This window comes from Patagioenas fasciata, chromosome 9, assembly GCF_037038585.1.
Source record: "Patagioenas fasciata isolate bPatFas1 chromosome 9, bPatFas1.hap1, whole genome shotgun sequence".
In the NCBI taxonomy this organism is placed as follows: Eukaryota; Metazoa; Chordata; class Aves; order Columbiformes; family Columbidae; genus Patagioenas; species Patagioenas fasciata.
Genome location: NC_092528.1, coordinates 10,616,172 through 10,641,238, shown reverse-complemented (window position 1 = coordinate 10,641,238; position 25,067 = coordinate 10,616,172). Strand labels below are relative to the sequence as shown.

General features: G+C 41.0%; 1 protein-coding gene across 2 annotated transcripts in view; it reads left to right on the top strand.

The window, feature by feature from the left end:
* The first annotated feature begins 12,030 nt into the window (after positions 1-12,030).
* LOC136104971 (vesicle-associated membrane protein 2-like) overlaps positions 12,031-25,067 on the top strand; it is a 51,226-nt gene continuing 38,189 nt past the window's right edge. The window contains exon 1 of one of the 2 annotated variants that reach the window (XM_065844389.2): positions 12,031-12,323. In XM_065844389.2, the coding sequence (XP_065700461.1) occupies positions 12,322-12,323 (2 nt within the window). In that variant the 5' untranslated portion in view covers positions 12,031-12,321. The remainder of the gene's footprint in view (positions 12,324-25,067) is intronic. The other variant, XM_065844390.2, reaches the window with a different exon arrangement.

The window sequence follows — 25,067 nt, the reverse complement described above, 5'->3', positions numbered from 1 at the left end:
GATGATTAGAAAATACTGCTTCTGCTCAGTATTTGTATTGGTTTATAGCCCTTCAATGGGATATGTAGTATTTGGTTGTCTTTACCTTCACTACATTTACTCTTTGCAATTTATTAGCAAGAATCAAGACAGAAAGTTAGAGGCTTGTTAAATGGTGTATTTCTGTGTTTGGCAGCAAAAGAAAAGAATACATTTTCCTCATGTAAATTGAACTTGGTCTTCAGTTAGCTGAGAGGACAGCACATGTCACAAAAATGCTTTTCCAGGCTGACCTCAGGAGGTGAACCTTGTGTGAAGCTGTGTTTATAAGGTAACACAGGTTAATTTTGGGATACCTTCATGTTAAGTTTTGAGAGGAGTACTGTTTTGCTGAATTGTATTAGCAAATAGATAACCACTTTCCCTGAATTTCTATCATCCATGCTACAGCTGGTGGCATACAGGTTCTCATTCACAAAATAAGTAAGTACATAAATAAATAAACCACTCTATGAAAAGTAGGAGAGGCAGTCTGTCCTCCCCATTTCATCATCCAAGAGGAGAACAGTGGGATTTTGTCACATCAGTCCATTATTTCTGTACTTACCTCCTGAAGTAATGGTAGGCTAATCTGGGTTGAGTGGGATCATATTTTTTTTCTTCTTCTGAGCCATTATTTTAGACCATTTGCAGAATTCAGAAGGCATTAAATGGTCAGATTATGAGAGTTTAAAGATTTTGTTCATAACAGTGAGTAAAAACATAAACTTTTTAAATGTAGAAGCTTTGGAAAGGTTATTATTTTATGCAACTGTAGAAAAGAAACATAAGCTACATCTTTAGTATAAAACACCTGCAGTTCAGATGGTCTCATGTTAATTACTTTTCTCTAAGTGGACTTCTAATCTGGTCTGCACATTTCCACTGGAAAAATTACTTAAACCAGCTCCGCTTCTCAAGACTTGCCTTGTATCTGACAGGGGAAAAGATATGTAGACTGCTTTAAAAACAACAACTGAAATAGGGTATGTATAGGGTGTGTATATTGTATACATTTGTTCTGATAAGTTGTTTTTTTTTATTGCATGATTAGTTGATGGGTTTGTTTTCTTTACCTTGTATCATTTGATTTGTGACAAAAGGTGACAGCTGCTACTTTTACACTCTTGCTTAACCTGTATTTGATTTCCAAGGAAAGAGCTCACAGGGATTTGCCCCTCACCAGTGGAGTTGCTTTCTTTCCCTTTTGTGCTTTTATTCGTCTGATTGACAGTGGTGTGTTGATTTGTTAAGTCATTCACATCCGAGCAAATGACAGAGCCTATTCATATATCTAATAGTCCAATATTCCTCTTTAATTTCCTAGAGCTTTTGAAATCAGAAAATTTAATAGTACAGGCTCTTAAAAATTAATATGTCAGGCTATGACCATAGCTTTATTCTTTAGGAATAATTTCAAGCCTAAATCTTCTACGTATGTGATCAGTATTTCTATTATTCTTTCACAGTATATTGTATTAATATAATTACATGTCTGAGCTGGCTTTAAAATCTGAAACTGAAATGTTGTACTCAGATAATGCATTCCAGTTTTTGGCAAGTTCTCTTAAAATAACTTTTAAAATAAGTTGTCTGACTTAATACTGTCAAGAGATGAAGTAGTAAACCTGTCTTGATGAATGCAAATTTTAGTAGGTGCTGCCACATGAGATGGCAATGCTGTATTGCTGGTGGACCTCACAATTTACATATGGCTGTTGAATTTTTTTTTTTATAGACAAATGTGACTCATTCTGGCCTGGCTCACAAGATAAAAGTCAGAGTATGCTTAAAGTAGTGAATTTATTGCCTGGCCACAATACCACACTGACTACTGTTTCCAGTGCAGAACCGTTTTGTTTGAGGCATGTCTGCTTGCCACTTACTGTTGGTGGGTATAGTCTGGGTGAGTAATGAAATTATTTCTGTAACTGGAATAGATTTGCAAGTCAGTCACAGTAAGATCACAATTGTAAAATCTCAAGTGATTAAAAGACATAGGGATTGCTGATCTTTCATATGTTTGACAGGTCAGTTCAAAAAACTAGCTTTGCCTGTCCTTAGAAAATTGGTTTAGATGGCGTGGATGTGAAAGCTTCCTCCGACATCTTCTGCGGGAACAGCATGCACAACCTCATGCCCACGTGGGTCACTTAGCACAGGTAAGTGCCTGCTAGTGCACGGGCTGGGGAGTCAGCAGAGCTGGATTTTTCTAATGTTTCCGTGGGGACACTGGGGACTTTTTCATGTAAACCTGAGCGTGCAGAAGAACAAATGTGGTCTTGATAATACACGATCCCAAGCAGATCTCTGAAGCAGAGTTCAGTAGCCAAACCAGGAAAGGTGCAGTAATTTTACCAGTTAATGGTACTGAGAAAACTTGAGTGCCATGCTACTCATACTACCTCATTTCATAATAAAAATATTGTGGTTATTCTTTCCAAGCATGACTTCATGACTGATCAAGAAGAGGATATGTGCTTCCGCCAGTGCTGACCAAGGAATTTATTTACCCTACTCATATTACTAGCTGTTCTTCAAACAGCCTAGCAAAATGGCATTAACTGTTGGTGAAGTGAGGAGAAAAAAACAACAACAAAAGCTATTTCCTTCACTGAGCTGGGCTTGCATACCACTGTTACTGGGATGCCTTTCCACCCTAACGGCCCCCATGAGGAACTTACTGCCTGTCTGCAAACCAGAAGGGAAACTCTGCCAGTTAGATGCTGATAGAACTCTACTTGTTATGTCACCTCTAGAACATATAAAAGGTTAATTCTGATTTGCTGGGTATTGTTTGGCTTTTATGAAGCAAATGAGCGGAAATGACAGTCGAGCACCATGGAAACATGATTCCTGTTTGTGAATCCTACCTAATGTTTTCTCCTACGTACCTTTCTTAACAGGCTTTGCACTTTGAGCATTCTCTGGATGTGCCTTTGTGACCTCACCACCTGTATGACATGGGCAAAGCAGCTCATTTAGTTTCTGAAACTGTCTCTTTACCTCCTTTGCATAAGGAGCATTGAGTGTTCATTTGACATATCAGAAAAGGAGCTGAGCAGTATTGCTCAGGATACTCTGGATGGTGGGAATGCTGTATACATGGCTCTGAATTCCTCTTGTTGAAACTCTTCCATGGGGGCAGGGGGACTACACAGCACAAGAATGGATGATATAGCCCAGTTAAAGTACTCCCTAGGGACAGGAAAAAAAAAAAAAGTCTGGATTCAAGTTCCCTTACCAAACATGCAGTGGAACAAAAATGGAACAGCTCCAAAGACAGAGTCCTTTCCCTTATGGACTAATGGCTTGGGAACTTAGGAAGAGTGATGAACCAAAGGTCCAAACTTCCCAGCCTGTGTTCTGTCCGCTTGGCTTAAAAAAAGAACTCTTAACGTCAATGTGAGACCAAGTCTGTTTAGCCTATTCCCTGCCAAATAGCAAAGAATTCATCCTGCATATAGCGTTGTGCCAGCTGGCTTGGGAGAAGGTGCATGCTGCTAGGTTTGGGCTGATCTGCCCCAGAGGCTGCTTCCACCCTCGAGCTGTATTTATGAATTCCATAAAGGTGAATAGTCTTGTGTATGCCCAGACCTTTATGCCACCCACCCCTACCTGTGTGTATTGGCTAGTCACCGTGCTGCTCTCCTGGTCATCACTGGGCAAGTCCTTCCATGCACTGTGAAGGGAATGGAGACAGACATCTCAAGCTGTGGGTTCCACTGGTTTGCTTAAACTTCAAATATTGTTTTATTTGGTGCTGTACTACACAGATCTTAAACCCAAAGAAGATTTTCAGTTGCAATTGTTACTGTTCCTCATAAGGAAAGGTACTGGATCATAATTTAGGAGTTGAAAGGCTGTAAAAGTTCAGATGTTCTAGAAGGGAATTTGAATGCAATCTGCAGTGTTTGTGGCCAGGATAGCCTTCAGAAACCCAATTCTCCCATCAAATTGCACACCCATGCTAGTTAATTTAAAAATAAATTAAAAGTTTAATGTTTCAGACCACGGACACCACTGAAACATACCTCAGCATTACAAATAAGTGTAATGCACCACATGGTTCTGCATTTAATATTCACTTTCTCTTTTGCAGCTCAATGGGATAATTTTGTTTCCTTGAAAAGAAAAACAAAACTCTTTGAAACTGCTTCTGAAACCATTCCTGCTCTTAACAGCTCAGAAACCTTTAGCTCCAGCTTACAAATCTTTGCTTGCAGAGTTATGCTAGTTAAATTAGTGAATGTGCATCTGCTATGCACAGTAAGTATGAACTACAATATGGTTGTAATTGCTGCCGCTGCATACAGATTGCGCAAACCAGGGATCCAGTCAGCCTGAATGGATCCAAGCTTTAGCATTTTGGATGTAGTCAGGCACCAACAAGGCACCCACACCAAATCTTTAATCACCTCCGTATACCTGACTTTCTGCAATCAGTGCACTAGAGCTGGTGTCTCCTCTGTCATAGTGATCAAGCAGGCTGTGGGCAATAAAGCTGCTTTCTGAGTGTAGTGTCTCACATTTTCGGCAGACGAGGATTTCACATTTTGGACACATTTTCCCAGAGTGCGGCTGCCTTAAAGAGCATATTTCCTCCCGCGCTGGCTTCAGCTTTTTGGAACCTTTCCTGTGTAAACATCTCTTCTTGTCTTCAAAAAGCTGACTTCTTCCCTGAGGGCTAGAACAGTCAGAAAGGAAGGTGACAAGTTTAGCCTATACACTTCCTAGATGAATGAGCTCAGCAGAAGCAATTAGTATGTGATTTATGAACTTGTTATGAGGCTTTACCTATGACACACTAGGAGCAGGTGCAATGTGTGGTCACCTGTAGAAAAGAGGACTGGACAGAAAAAGGAGAGTCTGGCTGTGGTGCTGTCATGGCAGTGACAAGCCATTAGTTTTAGAACATAAAATTATTTAAAAGGATTTGTCACCATGTAAACAAAACCCTTAATCCTAACTAGCTAAATAGGAGCTTTCTACTCAGTTCTTCAATATGCAGCTTTTCTGTGGGCGACCAGTTTCTGTGGGCATGAGTTTCATGTGTTTGCATGAAAACATTTTATACAGCTCTGTGTACCTAAATTCCAGGCCTCTGACCTAGTAGACCTCACCTGTACTAGGTTCTTTTTCCATTTGCATGCACTAATAATTATGCTGGCTCATAGATTGCCCTATATTGCACTACCCTTGAATAGAGATGGAAGGGCTGAAAGAAAAGCACTATTTACTGAATTATATACCATTATATTTTATATAAAATAACACTTCAAAATCAAGACACTAGCCTATAATAATCCCTTACAAGAGCTTGCAAATCAGTGTTGAACTATAGAGATTATCTGATTTGGCTACACCACTGTGAAAGTTGTGTAGGCCCTGATGCGTTGCACATTTTTTAAAAACACTGCCATGCAATATCTTGGCAGAAATACATGCAGTGAAGTCTGAAGATGCCTTCCCATTAATATGAGAAAGAGGATGCTATATTACTGGTTTGGGTTTTGTAGATCAAAGAGGAAAATCTGTATTCATCACTTACAAATAAGGATCAAGGCCCAGAAAGCATGATTTTACTGATTCGGTTGCATTTGTCTGCCTTGAGAATGCAAGTTTCAGTGAAATTCTGAACAACAGAGAAAATTCTCAGCTAATTCACTAACTCCTTGGATGTTTGACTGTTTTTTCCAGTTCAGTGCCTCAGCGGTGCAGCAAAATGAATAATTTCTGGGTAGTGTATTTTAATCTTATGTCAAGCTTGTAACCAGCTGCTGTGGCTATCAAGCTTAATGTAGTTAGCTGAGTAATTGCTGGACTTGCATGCACTTCCTGCTAAGACAGTAATTTCATAATTATCAAAGACAGACTCTTTTTAGGAGATTTGTATAGAAAACAGCTCTTGTAATGGATGAGAAAAGGCACTTTTTGGAAGCTACTCCTGATCATAGCATGATGCATACCCTAAGTTTGCCTCATGTTAAGGGTGAATAATGTTGAGTATAAAGGCCAAGAGAATTTGAAGTCCTGTAAGACCGATGACAATAACTCAAAGCTAACACATGCACAAAGCAGTAAGCTCAAACTCATTTGTGCCTCTTTGGTTAAAAAATGAATATTTTCGCATTGCTTGTCCTTTTTAATTATTGTTTTGTTTTCTCTGAAAAGTAGTAAGCATAGAGGCTTGTTATAGAAACATAAGCAATAACTGTGCTCTGATTCAAGAAACTTAGTAACACTAATTTTGAACAGTGATTTTGGCTGCTGCCCGTACATTGCCGCTGTCCATTACAGCCTAGAGCTATAGAAATCGATGCAACAAAAGCTGAAGCAATATTATTCCCAGAGACAGCGTCCTGGGTCATCACAACTGGTAGGGGTGCTGCCCGTTTCAATCTCTCTTGCTGGGTGGGTGGAAGCACAGGGAAATGGATGTAAGATAAACATGCAGACACACAAGGTTTGGAGACCTTCATTTCATACTTACTTCTGGCTGTGACTTGCTTGCCATGTTGTTTAATTAGCCCATAACTGTTTCCTTGTTTGTGAAACAGTTAATATAGCAAAGGTAACAAAGGTGCCTGTGGCTCTTTTGCAAGGTGCGCTGGAAATACTTTATATAATCTTGGATGTACTTACAGTTTATTCTTAGGAGACCCAGAGAAGAGGCTCAATCCAGAAAATCTTTTCTTAAATAGCCGCTCTCGCTTCTTTCGGCTGTGCTTCCCATCTCCTGTAGTTTCTTCTGCGAGTTCCTTCTTTCCTTTGTGCCAGCTCATTTTATCTGTCATAACAAAACACCTGCTTAGATGAAAGCAGAAGTCTGAGTAGCTTTTTGAAAGTCTCTTCCTTACTGCGTTGCACCTGGTGATGTCTGGATCCGTTGCTCTACAAACCTGTAAGTGTCCTGGTTATGGAGGTTTAGTTAAGATCAGTGAGAAGCTGCTCTCCATCAAATTGAGCAAAGACCGGCTTTGAAAAATCCTGCAGGCACAAGGCAACTGGATATTCTTACTCAACTACTATTCCACGTAATTATGGAAAGTAGGCTTGGACATCCAATGTAGTAAATACTTCCCTCTACATGCTCTCTTTCATGATAGGGCTAGTTGCTGAAAACCAAGAGAGAGGACGCCTTGTTTGCTAAAAGCAAAGAACAGGGAGCCAATGAAATAGTTTTCTGCAGACAACAGCAGCAGTGAAACAAATGTGAGATAGAACAAACACTGCAAAGCAAAAACCAGAGCCCCGAAAAGATGAAGAACCAACTGGGGATTTTAGTCAAGGCTTGGAAATTGTTTCCTTTTTCTTTTGATAAAGCAGTCGATTAGTCTGCATTTCCGCGTTGCATTGCTTTGTCTCCAAGAATTATCCCTTTGGCCTCTCTGATTGAATTAGTCGCTCTGCTCTACATTTGGTACTTAGTAATTGCATTAACTTTTGGTTGCTTGACTTGGAAGGTCACGTTCACCCCCTCCTAATAACTGGAAGGGCTTGTCTGTTCAAAATATTTTCCATCAGTTGTCTAAACCAAGTCACAGAAAGGCTTAAAAGCAAAATTGACAACCATTTTGAACTAAGCATCTTCCTGATTTTACTCTTCATCTCTTCCCTCTCTGTGTGTGTCCCTCACACCCTAACTGCCTTTTAAGGGTAGTTCTCCTTACCCAGTTCTTACAGTAGGAGATACACAGGCGCTAGGGGCTCATGGTGCAAATGCTTTGTAGGATCACTCCCTGAAAGGGTTTTTCATTGTTTTATAATTATTTACCAAAATTATATGTTGACATACATTAAGCAAGCAACTATAAATACATCGAACAAACAAAGAGTGACACACCTTGCTACTCATGCTTGGTAATGAAACACTCAGCTTTTAAACAGAATTTAGGTAAGCTGGACCTGTTTCACCCACAGAAATGGCAGAAAAGATTATTTATTAAAGAAATTACAAACAGTTCATTGACCCGTAAGAGGAAACTGTCGCTAAAGAATTACTATGCTATTAAGGAATGAATAAAATTTGTGAATGAAAGAAAATTACACATCTCACAGTTATAGACTTCCCTTCAGTTTTTAACTTGTGACAAAATAATCTGCAAGTTCAAGACCCAGTTTAGGCATGTGGTGGTGCTGAGGTAAAGCTTTGCTGAGCAGAGTTTATGATCTGTGGGTAGTAAACTCAGCAATGGGGGAGGCAGGAATTTACTGTACCTCTGAGAAGTGAGCTTCAAAGGTTTCTCACTGCAGGATATTTCAGTACTAATTCCACTTGTCTAAAAGATCAAGAGAGGAAAATGGAACATTGAAAGTACAGAGGTAAGTATGTGAAAATTGGTGACAAAGCATTGGAGATACACAGAAGGGGTATTTTCTAAAGCCTTTTAGTCAATTAAAAAATATTTTGGACATGTATGGTATTTAATTTATCTTCTTTGAAGATGAGGTTGTCTGGCTATGTTGAGTTTCCAGTGTAATTAATTCTAATGATGTAGGGGGAAATCTTCCTATATTTTAACTATATGTTTAAATGTGTTGCCAGATCAGAAGACTTTAATAGTCAGCATTTAAATAATTCATTTTTTTTGCCTTGCTTCTCTGCTTAAATCTTGTGCAACTTGACTACCATTGCTTGCAGTATACTGATTAATTGCCCTCACCTTTCTTACATATCAAGAGCAATAGTGGGATTTTTTTGTTTTGTAAGCCAAAGCAAACAGTAAAAGTGCTACTGTGGGTAGCCCCGAGATTGACTTTATTATGTGGTGAGTCTGTAAACCAATAGATTACATAATGAGTCTTTAAAACAGGAATTATACTTGTAGATCTGGAAGAAAATAAGCCTCCTTCAGATGAAGGTCAGGCAACACCATTTTCAGGAGCCTCAGTGTTGTATCTGTAGGTTGTCTCCAGTTAATTACAAGCAAGGTCTAGTACTTGCAAGATTTCAGATGTCAAAACTGATTTGCACTGATGCTTGCTGTTTTCTGCTTGCATTCCTGAACTACCTGAGCAGTGAATTGGTGCCTCTGTAACTACCTTCATATTTATAAATATGATTTCAGGACAGAGTATGAATGATGGATGGGGTAAAAAAAAAACACCACCAACAAAAAACCACAATAAACCAAACAACCAACCACAACAAAATCCAAAAACAATTTACAAACAAGACAAATAGTTTTCCCTACCCAGGTCTGACAGGTTAAAGATACAGGAAATTGTTTTCCAGAAACAGAGTATTTCCACAGACATCCCTCCAACTGCAGCAGCACACAGCAGCCCTGACCCAGCTGATATCCCCTGGGATAAAAGAACCAAACAGAACAAGAGAGAAAAATCTTTGTGGTAAGGTCCATCATGCAAACACACAGGACAAAAGAGGCCAGACAGGAAAGGAAGTCTGGAGAGAGGAAATTACATGATTAGCAACTTAGGAGAGATTTCTCTGTGTCCCCAGGATGCAGCTTTTCTGATCCAGTTCTGTGTCTTAACTAAAAAAAAAACAAAAACAAAACTTAAGCTGTTTAAACAAATTCTGATCATATTATTTTTGCCACCAGAGGGTGTCTCTGCATCTCTTCTTACACCAAAGTCTTTGGTAGCCTTCAGTGGCAAGCTGTAATTCCAAAGGGATGTAGGGTTAATTGAAAATGTCCCCCTGTTTAGCTGGGGATTTTCTTCAGGATTGTGAGCCTTCTTGAACTGGAATGGTGATGCCTTCATTAGATGGTAGGAAATTATGCTTTAGCAAGTAAAGCAATAGTCCAGTGATGTTATTTAATTTGGTTTTGAGAGCTCACCTATATCAGATTAAAGCAAGCTGTGGCCATATGATGCAGTACACCAACCTAGTTTAAGCTCGTTCTGCACTATGTTCACAATCTTTGAAGCATTATCCCTGTGCTGGCACACTTCTGCTAAAGCAGGCAGTATCTGGCTGCTGTTTTACCTTTATGCTTATGTAGGTATTTCTTTTTCTCCTTCAGCCAGGACAAAGCTGGCATGAAGTCAGCATAACCACTGTATCATGTGCTCTTGACAGTTTGAATATTAAAACTGTTTCATGTTGGCTTTGGGGTTTTCCATGATTTTTTTGAGTCTTAGGAGCTTTGGTCTAGCATCAATAGTTACTTGACCCACCCTCCATATAGTAGGGACATGAAATGATACCACAAAAAGGGCAGGAAAGTCTAGATAGTGGGTCCTTTTGTTCCAGGAGCTCCGTGCCACACTAGCCATGCATAACTTTTCACTTCCTCAGTATTCAAACGTATTTGGGGTTTGAGGACTAAGAAGGTAACGTACTTGGTAGCAGGTGGTTCCAATGTTGAGCTTAAGTCTATGTATAGGTGTTGGTGTGGCTGTATGCTATAGGGGCATCGTATAAACATATCTTTGTCTGGAATATCTGAAAAGTAAACTGTCCTCAGGAGGAAAAAGTTATGGGGGAATTCCAGACGAGAAGTGCTGAGCTAAATGGTCTGTGGATGGATGAAGATAGTCAGGAATCCTGACCGTCATCAGGGCATGTCAGTTGGTTAAAACTCCAGCTTTTAATAGAGAAAATCCAGTTTGAAGTGTTTCTTTCTTTCATCTGGAAAAGTTTTCCAGGGCCAGGCTGTTATGAGTGCAATATGTGAGAAAGCCCCTAGTGATGTGGTCAAATGTAGAAAACTAAGGATCAAAATGCTGCCCTAAGTGATATTTATTTATTCATGCAAATAACTAGCTTCAGTAGAAGAGACAGAATCACCCTCCAGTGGCAGTAGGTATGATGAGTCTTTAACACAGTGAATAAGCTCTCAGTCCGCAGAGGGAGAAGGAAAAGAGGAACCTGTGACTAAGTTGCTCCAAGGCATTCCACCTTCCCAAGGGGCTGGTTCACCTTCAGATCTGATAGCTGGGGGTTTGCATCTGAATCAGGCTGTGATAGCATCTGAGCCTGGATTTAGGCAATAACCAAATGTCCTAATGTCTGGGCTGTGTACCACTGCTGTGGGTGTTGTCACATTCTCTGTTACTTTCTTTCTCCATTAAAATATTCGAGTGGCTGACATCAAGTTTAGAAATTGGGACTGACACTTTTCTCACCTGTAGTACCTGCACCTTTGCCTGTTGCTTTGAGGAACAACTCATCTTTTCTTTGGCTACCACATGCAGAAAACATGGATTTGATCTGATGATGCCAATGTACTTTATCCTCAAGAAGCACCCTAGGATCTGAGGCCTGAATACTTATAAAAGCTCCTCTGTGTTCTGGGTAAGCCCTTGCCTTACCTGGGTAGACACCTGGTTTTGAAGGTTTGTGCTAGCTGTCACTGAAATTGATAGATAGTGAAGACATTGACTGGTGGAATATTTTTTTACAAGTAAAATGAAATAAGGTATCATTTGGGACAGCAATGTTCCCACTTTTTGAAAAACAGACTGGGTAGACTTTACTCTTCCTTGGCCTCTGTTTAGAGTATGTCATGGCCTTAGTTTAAATGCAAAGGAGCATGTACTGTTTCAGAAGTTTTGTTCTGTACAAGGGCGGGGGATGTGCAAGAGGAGTGCCCATGTTAATGAAGGGGATTCAAAGGGGAGATTGGATGCCTGGACCTAGGCTGAGCATGAGGTAAGGCTGCAAGAAGTCAAAGCCAGGAGAGTAGAGCCTTGGAAATGGCTGTATTCCACCTGAGAGACACAATCATTTAAGAAGCAATGGTTGATCTAGCAGCTTATCTGCCTCTGGTTTTCCTCTGTTATGGGTAGGAATTACAATCCTGACAACTTGCTTTTTTTCATTCGCAAGTACTCACCCATGACAGCACAGATCAAACCGCAACACCTCTCGTGATTTTTTTTTTTGTTTTCCTTTCTAGAGAGGAGAGGGAGAAAGAAGGTGGTTACAGAAATACACAAAGGTTTTCATCTAAATAACCCCTCTAAGCCTCCTGGCTGGAATGAGCCCAGCTCTGGTAACCACACCCCAGCGAGACATTTCCAGCTCGGCACGGGGAGGAGGCGGATACGGGCAGCAACGAGCGGCTCCGTCTGCGTTAGTCACTCCAGGACTTTCTCCTGCCTGGCATGAGGGTGGGGAGGGGGTACCTCCGTGCCTTGCCTCTCCTTCCTACTCTGTGATGTGAGGCACAGGCATGCTCAGTAGCTGGTGCCTACCCCTCCTATCTCAGCAACAGTGCCTACAACACTAGGAGATTGCTTGCAGCAGGAGCGGAGCCGGAAAGCCATCTTTGCTGGAGAGGGAGGCAGCAGACCCTGAGCCGCTCGGCACCCGCTCGGCTGCACGCCATGTGAGTACCCGGGCAGCCCCGCGCAGCCGGGGGGCTCGCCCGGCCCACGTCCCTGTCCCACGCCGCTGTCCCACGCCCGGCCGCCCCTGCAAACTTCGCAGCCACTGTGGGGGCAGGAGAATTGCTCTGCAGACTTTGGAGAAATAGCGGGGTGTTATCCTGTTGCTTCCGCAGCCGAGGGGGGATTAACTTCGGCAATCCGGTGTCGGTTTGGTGTCTGTGGGAGGTGCAGCGGGGTGGGGTGAAGGGATGGAAACAGGAATAAAATGTCTGAAGCAGCCGTAGCCCTTGTAGATCGCATCGGTGCAGCTGCAGGCTCTGAGGAAGGATTTCCAGGGCGTGGGGCTCGGCGTGTGTAATTCAGCCGGCCGGAGCTGGCTGAAGTAGCATCGAAGTCTGCTACTGCTATTAACCTGTGAGCACTTGGATGGGGCTCTCACTGCTGTTTATCCAGCTGCCAGGCAGCAGTGGAGAGGATTATTGACACATTTCAAACTCGGATTAATACTCAAAAGGAAATGCTGGGCCAAAATCCTCAACAGGTTCAAGCCAGGTTTGTTCGAAGGTCTGAGTCACTCAGTGCTGCTGATCCACAGCTGCTGGGTCCTGTTTATTTTCACTGTTTAATGAAATGTTCTCTCTCAAATACTAGCTGTCTGATCAATTCAGCCTCACTGTCTCCAGTACCAATGGCTTCCTGTCAGCAGAGCTTGATAGCAATCTGTTCCCTCTTGTTCGGATCTCTTCAAATATCCCTTCCAAGTCTTTACATTCAGCATTAATGAAAGCATTAATGTTCTCTGCTAGGCAGTGATGAAACCCCCAAAGTCAATTCTGAAACCAGAAGTGTGCTGAGGTAAGTAGAAATTGATTAGACCCTTGTTCATTCACAAAAGAATTCAGGTAGCTAAATGCATCGTTCTACTATTGTCTCAATTCATTGCTCATTCCCGGTGCCTCCTAAGGGACAGCAGAGATGATGTTGAAAACATTCAGTCACTCACACGTGGTGTATGGGACCAAATATCTGCTGCTATTGGGTGGTCTTGGAAGAACCGGAGCTTGGTTGATACAGGCAAGATGAAGACTGGAAGCAGTCCTGGCAATCTGTGATTAAATTACTTCAAAAATATTTCCAACAACCTACTGTTCTTCATGAGAGGTTTTCAAAATAGATTCTACAAATGCATATTCTGAAATGTTGACTTTTTTATTTCATGGTATTTTCTATACAACATCTCAGACAATAACATTTTGTTGTCTAAGATGTTTATAAAGCAAGGACCTCTTTGGAAGTAAAATAATTGCTATCTAAAAAAAGATTTCTTACATGAACACTGAACTCTATCTGGTAAAAGCCAGTTTATTGTGTCTGTTGTGTTTAATCAAGATCCAGATGATGACATCTGGTACTTTTATTTGTATGTGAGCTGGTCTTCAATGATTAATACAAGAGTTTGCTACTGTAGTATTATATAATCTATGCTGTTCAGACACTAAGTAGTAACTGAGATAATATTTAACTTAACCTGTATGTATAGATATTCATGAAAGCATTTGTAAATAAAGCAGAAAAGGTCATGCTAATATAACTCAATCATATTTCTTCTGTCGTGAATTTGCATTAGATTTCTGACAAAAATGTGAAATAAAAAAGGGAAAGCAGTTTTTGTTAATTTTGTCAGTATAGACTCTCAGTTTGATAATCGAAACAAAGCCAAGACAAATAAGCAGCTTGTCATTGGCAGTGTCAGTTGGCTTCTGTTTCATTGCTAGATATTGTAATGAAAACTTTCTTGAACATCTGCATGAATATCATGTCCCAGTAGCTTCTGAGTTACTGAAGAACACAGACATAAATGTATATTAGCTACTGACTTGTAGCAGCAGCTACAGTTGTATTTCACTGGATGATAAAAGCTAATTGCTAGTGAGCACAAAATACTCTGTAGGTGTTACTTCTGCTACTGTTTCCTGCTGTTACACCTATAGAGTATTGCAAACGTGGACCCTTCTCACGCGTGTGTAAGACATGCACGTGAGACACGATGCTGTGTCTTCAGCTGGTGTGAACTAGTGTCAATGAAGAACTCCTTTACTGGGTCAAATGACGTCTCCACCTGTCCTGGTGTGCTGTGCCCTGAAGCAGCTTGCAGGGAGTGCTCAGGAAAGAGTACAAGAAAACAGTGAGTATGCAGTGGTATTCCCAGAATGCTTTCCTAGTTTCCAGTGATTTAAGGCTCAGGGAGTATCTGAATCTGAGGGGAGTTCTTTGTATTCCATTACTGTTCTTTCAGGAAGGTATCCAGTTGCTCCTTTTGCAGTGTCCTGTGGCGAGGACCTCCACAACTGGACCATGCAGGGTGTGAAAGCCGCTTCCTGTTGGTTTTGAGCTAGCAGATAGCTGGTTCTGTCTGATCTTACTCTTGTACTGGACATGAGAGAACAGTGTTCCTTTTTCACTGTCTTCTCTCTGATTCATGATTGGGTATCACCCCAGCAAACCAGCACTGATTTACATCAGGTGGGAGTCTGTCCCCATGGTCTTTTATTGCAGTGAGTACAGTCCAGGGCAGATAAGATACATCCATATAACAGACATCTTCCACCTTCGTGCAGGCAGAGGAGAGGAAGCTGTGATATGAAGAGGTTGAATGAAAGGAGAAGGAAGTAAGAGCAAGAACAGGGAAGGACTGGACCACGCTAGTGCAGCTGAGAAGGCTGTTCTAGGTGTAATGGAGAGCACACAAATGTACTTGGAGGAGATACGAGGAGGAGTGAAGGGAGATGAGAAGAAAATGGTGCTCAAGGCTGAGGCACTTATAGGCTTTATTCCTCTCTGGAAAACAGGCTAACAGCAGCATGTGAAGTATGTGGTTTTGTTTCTTTTACAATGGTCATAGCTCAATAGGTAATTATATATAATAGAAGCTCATGGCATCATGTCATCTGTTGTTTACAGATAGGTCAATGACCAGACAGCAGGGTGCCTTTGATTACATTAATCCAATACAAATGTGCTCTATTGCAGGGTATAACTTTTGTGAGACAAGCAGCAAAGCAAAGCACCTGGCTGTCCCTGGGGCAGAATTGCCTCGCTCTATCTCATTCCTTGGATAGCAGTTAGAGCTTTCTGAAAAAATAATAATTAAAAAAATCCTTCTGCCTGTTTTAGAGCTGGAAGGAGTACCTCCTGGAGGGGACAGATGGGATTAAAAAGGTTCCACCAATTGTAAGGAGTCTTTTCCAGCTGAATGCCTATTCAGGTTCTCTGAAAAGAATGGCGTGGCTGTGGTCTCCTGCTGTTAGTAGAGCAATACTCAGTCCTCCTTTTGTGGACATTTTACGAAACTCAGCAAAACCACCCTACCCTGCTCTTCTCTTGTACTGATCAGCGGAGACAAACCAATTTAGTACTGATCCACTGCTTTTAGGGAGTTTAGTGGCTTACAAAAGTGTACACAGCCAGTGTGTGTCCTAGGAAAGTACAACCAGCGTGAAATGGAGGGGTAAATTTTCTAAGTGGTGTGGCTGTTCCATGCTGGTTAGTGTCTGTGTTCCCCTAGAAATATGTTCCAGAAGAGCTTCAGAAATCCATGGTGGCAGGAAGATTTGAGTCTACTGGAGCTCTCAGGATTTTACATCTGGTGACCAGCTGCCTCAGACCCAGAGAAGCTAGATTTAGTCTTGACATTTTCTGACTTTCCCCCCCTTGTCCTCTACAGTCAGCCAGAGAGACTGATAGTTTGACGGTCCTGTAGTATTGGTTCACACAAGCATAGGTGTGAAGGAGTGGGTTGTTCTTCTCATGTATGGGATGTAATGTAGCTTATAGTGAAAATAACCAGACTGTACTCAGTGGAGCAGGGCTGTGTACATGAGAAGATGACGTTGAGAAGAGGAAACGATCCCATTTTCACCATGGCTCTATTCTGACTCTTTTTTGCTGGTTTTAAGGCTCACAGCTCTGAGTAAGAGCCTTGAAGTAAGGGCATTAGGAATAGGAGCTGTTGTTTAGTTTGCTGCTTTCAGACATCAACAGAGGGATGTATGTGTTCTGTTCATTGTTTGCTTCTCTTAACTTGCTCTTCTGTGACATCTTGCAGGAGGGGATCTTCTTCATGTATTGCATTACAAATAAATCCATCCACCTCACATTAAGTGTTATTTCTGATACACTCATTTGACATTTGAAGTAAGGGTGGCCCTTAGGTCACAAACCTTTTAGATATTTTGGTGGTGAGTGTTTGAAAGTGTAGAGATCAAACTGAATGGTGTCTTGAGATCTCAGCAAAGAAAATAATCCCAGAATGGGAGCAACTGGGAATTATATGTGACAAGTACAGACAACATGAATATTTGTCACGATATACATCCTTCAAAACAGGCTAATATGAGGTAGATGAAGCCCAAATATATTTAGTTCAGTGGTCCCTGTCCTTGTGACTTAGCACTCCGTGCTGGTTTTTCTGTAATTGAGTTAATTTTCTTCATAGTAGTTAGAATATTTTATTTTTAGTAGCTAGCATAGTCTTTTGTTTTGGACTTACTATGACAATGATGTGATCACACACTAAACTTCCCATGGGGAAGAGTTAATCTTTCCTGGGACAGAGTTAACTTTTTTCTTTCTAGTAGCTAGGCTGTGTTTTGGAGTTGGTATGAAAAGAATTTGAGAACTCACTGATGTTTTGGGTGTTGCCAAGGAGACCAAGAACTTTTTGAACTTTCCAACTGCAGGTGCACATAGAAGCTAGGAGGGAGCATAACACAATAGCACCTAGATTTCCATTCAGGCTGGCCAATGAGATATTCCCTACCATTAGCATCATGCTCTGTATGTAGCTGGAGCCAGCTTTTCCAGCTCTACTTTTTGCCTTTTGCCTTTGTGCTTTCTCTTTTCTGAGACTAGCTGTTCAGCATGATTGTGTTCAAGTGTGAACTGTTGTCTGGATCTCCATTCTTCTGGGATCTGCTGTATGGGACAGGTGTTCATGAACATTTGCACTGTGCATAATTTATTTAATATATATATATTGCATTATTGTTATTATTGTTAGGTTTTAAAATTTTCTTTAGCTGTCTTATTAAATTTGGTATATCAACTGACAGGGTTCTCCCTTCCCTGTCAATTTTCTCCCCCATCCCACTTGGGGAGGGGATGGTGTATAAGTGAGCGGCTGCATGGTCCTAGTTGCTGGCTGGGGTCAAATCATGACAGGCTGATTGATTCTGCTATGCACTGGTAGTAACTTGTTCCTGTTGACTTCAAGGCATTTTGCATAGTTTCAACTGTAGAGTGATTTACAGGACACTTAGAGTGGCTATAGTGGAAGCTCAATCAGTCTGCCAAAGAAGCCTTTTCACTTTTTAGATGCTATTTACATAATTAATGTCTTCCTGAAGAATCAATAATTAGGGTGTGGGGCACCAGGAAGACTCATGTTTGTGTGCATATGTGTGTACAAAATGATCCCAGGGTGAACGGGCATGGTTGCAGATAGGGCAGCAATATATTGAACCAGTTCTCCCTTTCCTTCCACCACCCTTCTGCCACCATTTGTAGGATGCAGAACACATAGAAGATTCTCACTGGCAGCTTTAGACAAATGTTTATGGTGCTCCGGAATGAACAGTACAGACTGTCCTAAATAAGTTCAAATTGACTGAACTGCTCATTTTAAGCAATCACGACTTAGAGAATATCCTCTCAGCTACGTCATTCAGTACTCTCTACTGTCATTATTCATAGCCATTACCAGCAATTAACTAGGCTGGTGTTTTTTGATGATGCAATTCCTTTTTCCCTGATGTCTCTACTTAAACTCTTTAAACACTTTTCCATTATCCACTGAACAACCACCAAATGATTGCAAGCTGGGTTTGTTTTTTTTTTAAACTGCTCAGTTATGACAACCTTATGTTTTTCTGTGTAAAGTAGTAACTCACTGAAATAGATGTCTGTACATTTGCAAGTAAGTGTTTTGTCAGTTGCAATTATACTGTAGCTAATGTATTGGATGAATAATTAGAATGGAAGCTTCCTGACCAAATTATATGAATTACCTGATTAAGTTCCTTGATCTCTTCAGATGCAAAATTTAATGAGAAATATGCAGAAAAAATAAAGTATTTCTATTTCAGAGTGAATGAGAAAGAAATATATCAGTTGTTAAATTACACCTGCTTGACGCAGTATCACAGGGTCAGAAGAGAACTCTTCTAGAAAACAGAGACTCTCCTATGGTGACCTTCTAGAAGATCAAAATCACATTGTTTCAGGATTTTTTTTTTAAATATGTTCTCATGTGTTGCAGCACTTTCTAAATGTAAACTGGTAAATGTGTTGGAATCAAGTGCTGTCACTGCATATTTATACATCAGAGCTGTAGTTTACTTGTGTTTTGGAAGCACCAAATAGCTGACAGTTTGTACTTCTTAGGAGCTGGTGCTGTGAACTTCACAGGAGTTTTTATTATTACGAAACCTGTCAATACTATGCAGAATTGAGACAGCCTTTGCAAGAAGCTGGAGACAGAAACAGAACTGATGGATGGTGGGAATATACCAGAGGCTGTGATGTGTCCTGCTTCATTGAATGGTGTCCTTATGTTGGTGTCTAAGTGTCCATAGAGTTTACAAAACTCCTTTAGTGGAGAAAAGAGTTGGAAAGAGGAAATCCACAGTGATAAATGTACTGAATTTAGTGCCTGATACTGGATAGATGCTGATCTTCTTTTAGGATGTTCACACCAGATCCAGGTGGGAATTGATATATTGAACTTTAAAAATTTTAATTGGAAAATGAAATCGGAAAATTGAACAGTATTAAAAATGCAGTCATTGTAGGGAAAATTATTTTCTTATTTCCACTCCTAGATGCAGGAAGGTGTGTTATGTTACAAAATTATCAGAAGACTTCTTTGCATTCTTTGAAATTAAGTTGCAAAATTTGGTTTAAAATAACTTCCTTAAGGACTGCAGAGCACGTGTTCAGGAGGAATGGCTTGCAAAATATTTTTGGTGATATTAAAAGATCTGACTGGATGGTGCCCTAAGAAACTTAATCTAGTGGGCCCTGCTTTGAGTAGAGGGTTGGACTAGATGTTCTCCAGAAGTTCCTTCCAACCCCAGCACTTCTGTGATTCTGTTTAAAAAGGCCAGATGAAATTGAATATGTTGAAGATAATTAAACTGAAATTTGTCTGCTTCCCAGACATTCAAGATTTTGACATTTTGTCCATGCTAACTTGGTAGCTTTCATCTTCAACTTGTTGGTAGTGGATGCTGCAGAAATATCAGCAATAGAAGGGGAAAATATATGGTGTTTGGGAAGGGAGGAAATGTGGGAGTTTAAAAACAAACTGCAGGTCACTGGAATGCGTTATTAAATTTGGCTTGAATGCTTAAGTTCATATTCCTCCCACAGAGAACAAAACCCAGGTTCCTTGCAAGCAAGCTTTCTCATCTTTCATACTCAATGCAATCTTCTCTACCTTGGTGTCTGTTCCCATCTCTCTATATCATGTCTTGCAGTAGCTTGGTGGTTCGGAAAAAACTGTTGTTCTCTTCCGCTGTAAACGTGGTCTCAGTAGTGCAGAGTGCTCTTTTTAATAAAACCATATGTACTTATATCAAGTTAGCGCATTCAGATCTATAACAGAGGAGAAACAAATCTGACTGTCACATGCAGTGACTGGAAGAGATAGGAATTGCTGGTAGCAGGTGAGGTTACCAAGGAGTGGTGTGCTGACCAAGACAGGAGTTGTGACCCACTGCTACAGAGCTGTGGCTTTTGTAGCTCAGTTTGTAACTTCTGGAAATGGTAGGTTTAATTCCCAATTTATCTAGCAAGATGGTGGCTGTTGAATTAGCACAAAGGACTGTGTTGCTTCAGGGCACAGCCAAGGAGGTGGATCCTTTGTCTGTGGAGCTGTACAGCAGCTCTATGGGCACTCTTGGGAGAGAGTGCTCCTTATATCCATGCTGGTAGTAGGTGCCTCTTGTGTTTGGGCTGTCAGAAGCAGGACAGATCCTTAGCCCAGCATCTTCCCTGCTTCTTCAGATGTCCTTCCTCAATCTAGATTTCATGTAGCCCTGGGGTGAGGAGTGAGCTTTTCCAGTAAGCCTTGTGAACTGCAGTTCTTGAGGGAATCAATCTCTGAACCTTTGAAGTGAGAACTGCACCCAAAGTATTGAGCTCTACTTAAAGACAGTTGCCTATACAAGAACAAGTGTGGATCTGTGGAGGAAAGGACTTGAGAATTGGCTCCATAGGCTTCTCAACATATCCTCCGCACCCACAAAAAGGTGGGGGTGCTGGCTCTAGGAGGTGGGGGGTGTTGTAATTCACTAGTTGCCCTGTTAGACACGGAGGTCCTGAGTCAGGCAATATGCCAGCAATTTAGAAATATATGAGTCCTGGTAAAGCTTTCCTAGAAACTATGAAAATCATTAATTATCCCTAAACCTACTTGTTATCTACTTCAGGAGGTTAATGGTTAGAAATTACATTTGTTCGTTTGAATTCACATACAAAAATAGCTCCTTTTTATCATGCTAGTGAATCTGGCCCTACTCAGGGCCTTAATTACAGCATGCTGCAGTAAGGCAAAGGGCACTGCTGCTTGAAAGCGTAAGCCTGATCTTCTGTTATCCACCAGCTGTTGGCACAGACTATCACATAGAATAGTGTTTTGTGTGTTATCTTGGACTTAAGAGGGAAATTCTGAGACTGGACATTTCTTATTGCTCCTGAACAACACTGAAAAAATGATACAAACATCTCTCTTTCTCTCTCACATACACTCTTTAGGTTGACCTGTGGGAAAGCTTCCTGAATTTCAGCTAGGCTTGCTGATAGCTCCGATAGAGAATCAATCCCCCTTCTCTTTCCTTCATGTATCTCCAGTAGTATCCATTTCCAGTGTGTGCAGAGAGAATATCTTCACCCAACAGCTGTCACCTATGGTGACAGTTAAGGTAGGGGAAAGGGAAGGGAAGCAAAGAAACAAAGAGCTTTAATCAACAGCAGCAAAAACAAAGCTGTCATGTAACCCTGAAAGGCATAAAGCACTTTGTGCTATCACCAAGCAGCTAAAGTGGCTGGCGTGGTACTGTGTGCTGCCGAACATCCTGAGTGGGATCAAGCCTGCCTAGTGGTAAAAATGCAAAGATTCCTAAATAGGCATCAGACTGAGCACCGATAAGCAAAACCCTCGCAGAGTGACCTATGATCTGTTGTACAGGGTGAGAGTGGTGGATGCTGCAGGCCTGATTTGCTAGGACTGGTTCTGGCCAAGTACTCATATTTGCAGCGGACAGTTGTGTACAAATATAGCTTTGTTTGTTTTCTGTCACAAGTGCACTGTGTGACAAAACCATCCTTCCAGAAGGCTTTAGGTATCTGGTTGTTTCCTACACTTCAAAAGCTGACTGAGATTTGATGATGACTTATAACCCATCAGCTTACCCGAGAATTTCAAGGCAAAATTCTCTGAGCTTGTGTCAGTGCTGCGGTTGAGAGCCTTTCATGATTGGGATCCAGGGAGAGCTCAGCTTGAAAGTGGGTACTGCCAGGATGAATCAGCAGATATCTTCCTGGAAGCAATCGACAGTCTGGATATCCCAAGTGTTTAGCAGAGATCCCACCAGGCTATAAAAGTCTGCTTCTGAAATGTTTGACTTTTTCTTTCCAGCAAGGAGCTGTACAGTCATTCCCTGACAGCTGTGATATTCTCTCCCACACATATATGAAAATCACACAGTGACATTTTTCAGCAACTCTGTTTACTAGATGATATAAATACAAAAATATTTCAAGTCACTTAACATTTTGGTGCTTTTCTCTTTGCATTGAACATTTTAGGGAGGCTGGGAGAAGGAAATGAAAAGGCAGAATATGTCTCATGTCTTGGCATGTCAACAGCGACCTGCACATTTTTTCATGTCAGTTCTCAATTGCCCCATGTACATGAAGCAACATGGTCTCTTGTATTTCATCTTCATAGGTGATGTGTGGCTACAGCAGCAATGTTAAAGCAGAGACCCTGGCATTACCATGTTCATTGTCCTTGTGACAATCAGTTTTATAGAGTTAACTCTGGGGAAGAACGAGCAGATTTGATTTAAAGTTCTGTGTAGAGACTGAAATGTTGTAGCAGTAGAACGATCTAACAGGAATCACAGCTGACAGGTGCTTTGCTTGTTTAAACCCCCACCTGGCAAAGCCAGTTACGAAGTATGCAACTTGATATTTCTCTTGTTGCCAGCTCCCAGATAGCAGTTTGCTGAAAATCTCCTTCACCAGAACAGTTTTAGAAATAAAGCCTGTTTTCAGGCCTGAGCCCACCCTCCCAGCCCGCCCTTCATGAGCAGTATGGATGGTGAAACTTGTCATACAGAAAGAAGGCACTTTGAATTAGACTAAAACATAACAATTACATAATCAAACACTCTCTGTATTTGAGCAAAAAGCTTAAAAAGTCAGATAGTGTATGTGGATGAATCAAGAGGGGGCCTGCACCTTAGGGAAGGGAGCATTGTACCTAGAGGGAAGAGCAGAGTTCCTCTCTTAGGAATACCCTTGTTCCTGTGCACTGTCAGTGAACAAGAGATACCAAGATTTCGAAGTAACTTATGGTAGTCTTGGATGAATCTTTAGTTCTCATACCAAGTAAAAGAACTCCAGAAACCTTAAGCTTGATTGCACTGAGTTGTTGCTAGTATTGGAGTCCCTTAGAAGACTAAGTGCTGCCCAGGAAAGGGAAAAGGAGTCCAAGAGGTCATATCTGTTTAAGAAGTTAAATCCAAACATTAAAAAAGTAGATAAAATGTAGTTCAGAAGGTAATTCCCAATTAATTAATCATTACGCGCTTTGTTGAGTGAACCTGAAAAATGCCCAAATATTGTAAAACATTTAACAAAACTTAACCAATAACTAGCTAAATAATCTAGTCTATAGGACTGAATCTCGTTTACAGTGAAGGCAGCTGTTCCCCTAACCTGGACCAGAGTAGTTGTGCTTCAGTGTTTGGATATATACAACCATTTGCAAAACTGTAGTTGAAAGGATTTTCCTCAAAGGCTTGTGTTTATTTCTGTAATCTTTGTTTTGCTTTGAAACTGATTGCGCAGGTTGCTTATGGGATTATGCATGTCAATAGCAAAGGAAGGTACTTGATAAAGATTTCTTCATATCTTAAAAAAATTATCATCTGATGTAGGATCAAAAATGAGAAACTCCTTTTATTTGGAGGGTGGTGGGGAAATATTGTACCAAACAGGAGACAGCAACTTGAGGAGCATATAGGGAAGAGGAGACAAATATAGGTGTTTACACTTGCAGCTTGCTGCACCGAGCCAACTTTCAGTCTCTTGACAGCACAGTCACATAGCAGTCTCCGTCAGCCAGGTGTCTCAGGCAGTGACTCATACACTGAATACAGTTGTCTGTTGTTTTCTCTGTGGTCCCTTGTTAACCTGCAGATGGTCTGTCTTGAAATCTGCCTTTCCCTGCAACTTCCCAGTGGTGAATGTGACTTGTTCACCTGTATTTGAGACTTTTCCCTTCCTGAGGTAGCTTGATTACAGGTGTATTATGGATTAACCAACCAGCAAGCATCAACTATGGCTCCAAGTGACAGAGGACTCCTAGCCTAACTTCCCATGGAAATGGCCTTCCTTTGAATCTGTACTGGGTTGGTAGCATGTGTTTTGGGGCTCTACCAGCAGAAACATCAAACAGGCTCTCAGTGGTGACAGGAGACAGGATTGCAGTAATTCCTTTGTGTTGCCAAATTAAAAAAAAAGGTCTATCCCTCTGCTCTGAGCTACAATTTCCTTTGATTTGGTCAAGTAGAATAGTCTCTGTTTATTCTTCTTCACTGCCTCTTTGAGAGGATAAACTAGGTAAATTTGGCTTCATTCTTTCATAACAGAAAAGACTGGTTGTAGGCTGAGGTCAGGAGATATTTAGTTTAGAATATGTGAGGAATTAAGATGAGGGCCTTAACTTTTTCTTATGCCAAATACAGCTTTTTAATTTCAGAAAAGCTTTTGCATTTTCTGTTTTGTCAAGCTCCAACCTTGTAAATCCTTCTCTCAGGAGCAGTACAGAAAAATGAGAGTTGTCAGGATGGAGAAGGCTTCTTTTATTTTAATATCACATTATGCATTTGTGAAAATACTAACATTTGTAAAAATACTAGGCACATGAGAGACGGTGTGATCTCCAAACAGCTCAGTAGTGTCTCTTAATCACTCATCTCTTGAGTGACTTGAAATTTTAAGCAAGGTCTTCTCTCTCCCAGACTCTTTTAATTAGCTAGTAGAAATCTAGTTAGTCTTGCTATGTATACACAGAGGTGGAGAGGTGGTCATGCTACTGTTTCCCTGTTTCCAGTTAAAGAGCTTTTTGGACAAAGGCTGACTAGCTGTGTACTGAACATGTGCACTGGGAGTGTAGTGAAGAGAAACAGGATCTCTGCCCTGCTAAAAATGAAGTAACATGATAAATCTCCCTATGCAGTGTTAATGCAGTAACTGTTACCTGCGTAATACCATTGCTTCTCCTCCTATCCCATGTCTGTCAATGAGCCCTATAGCGGGGCTGAATCAGGAATCACGTGTCTTTGAGATGGAAGATTGCTTCTACCTTCTTTTCAGAGAGACTGAATGAAGAGGACACAAGGATAGACTGGGATGCACAACCCACTGTTACATTAGACATCAGACCTCCTCAT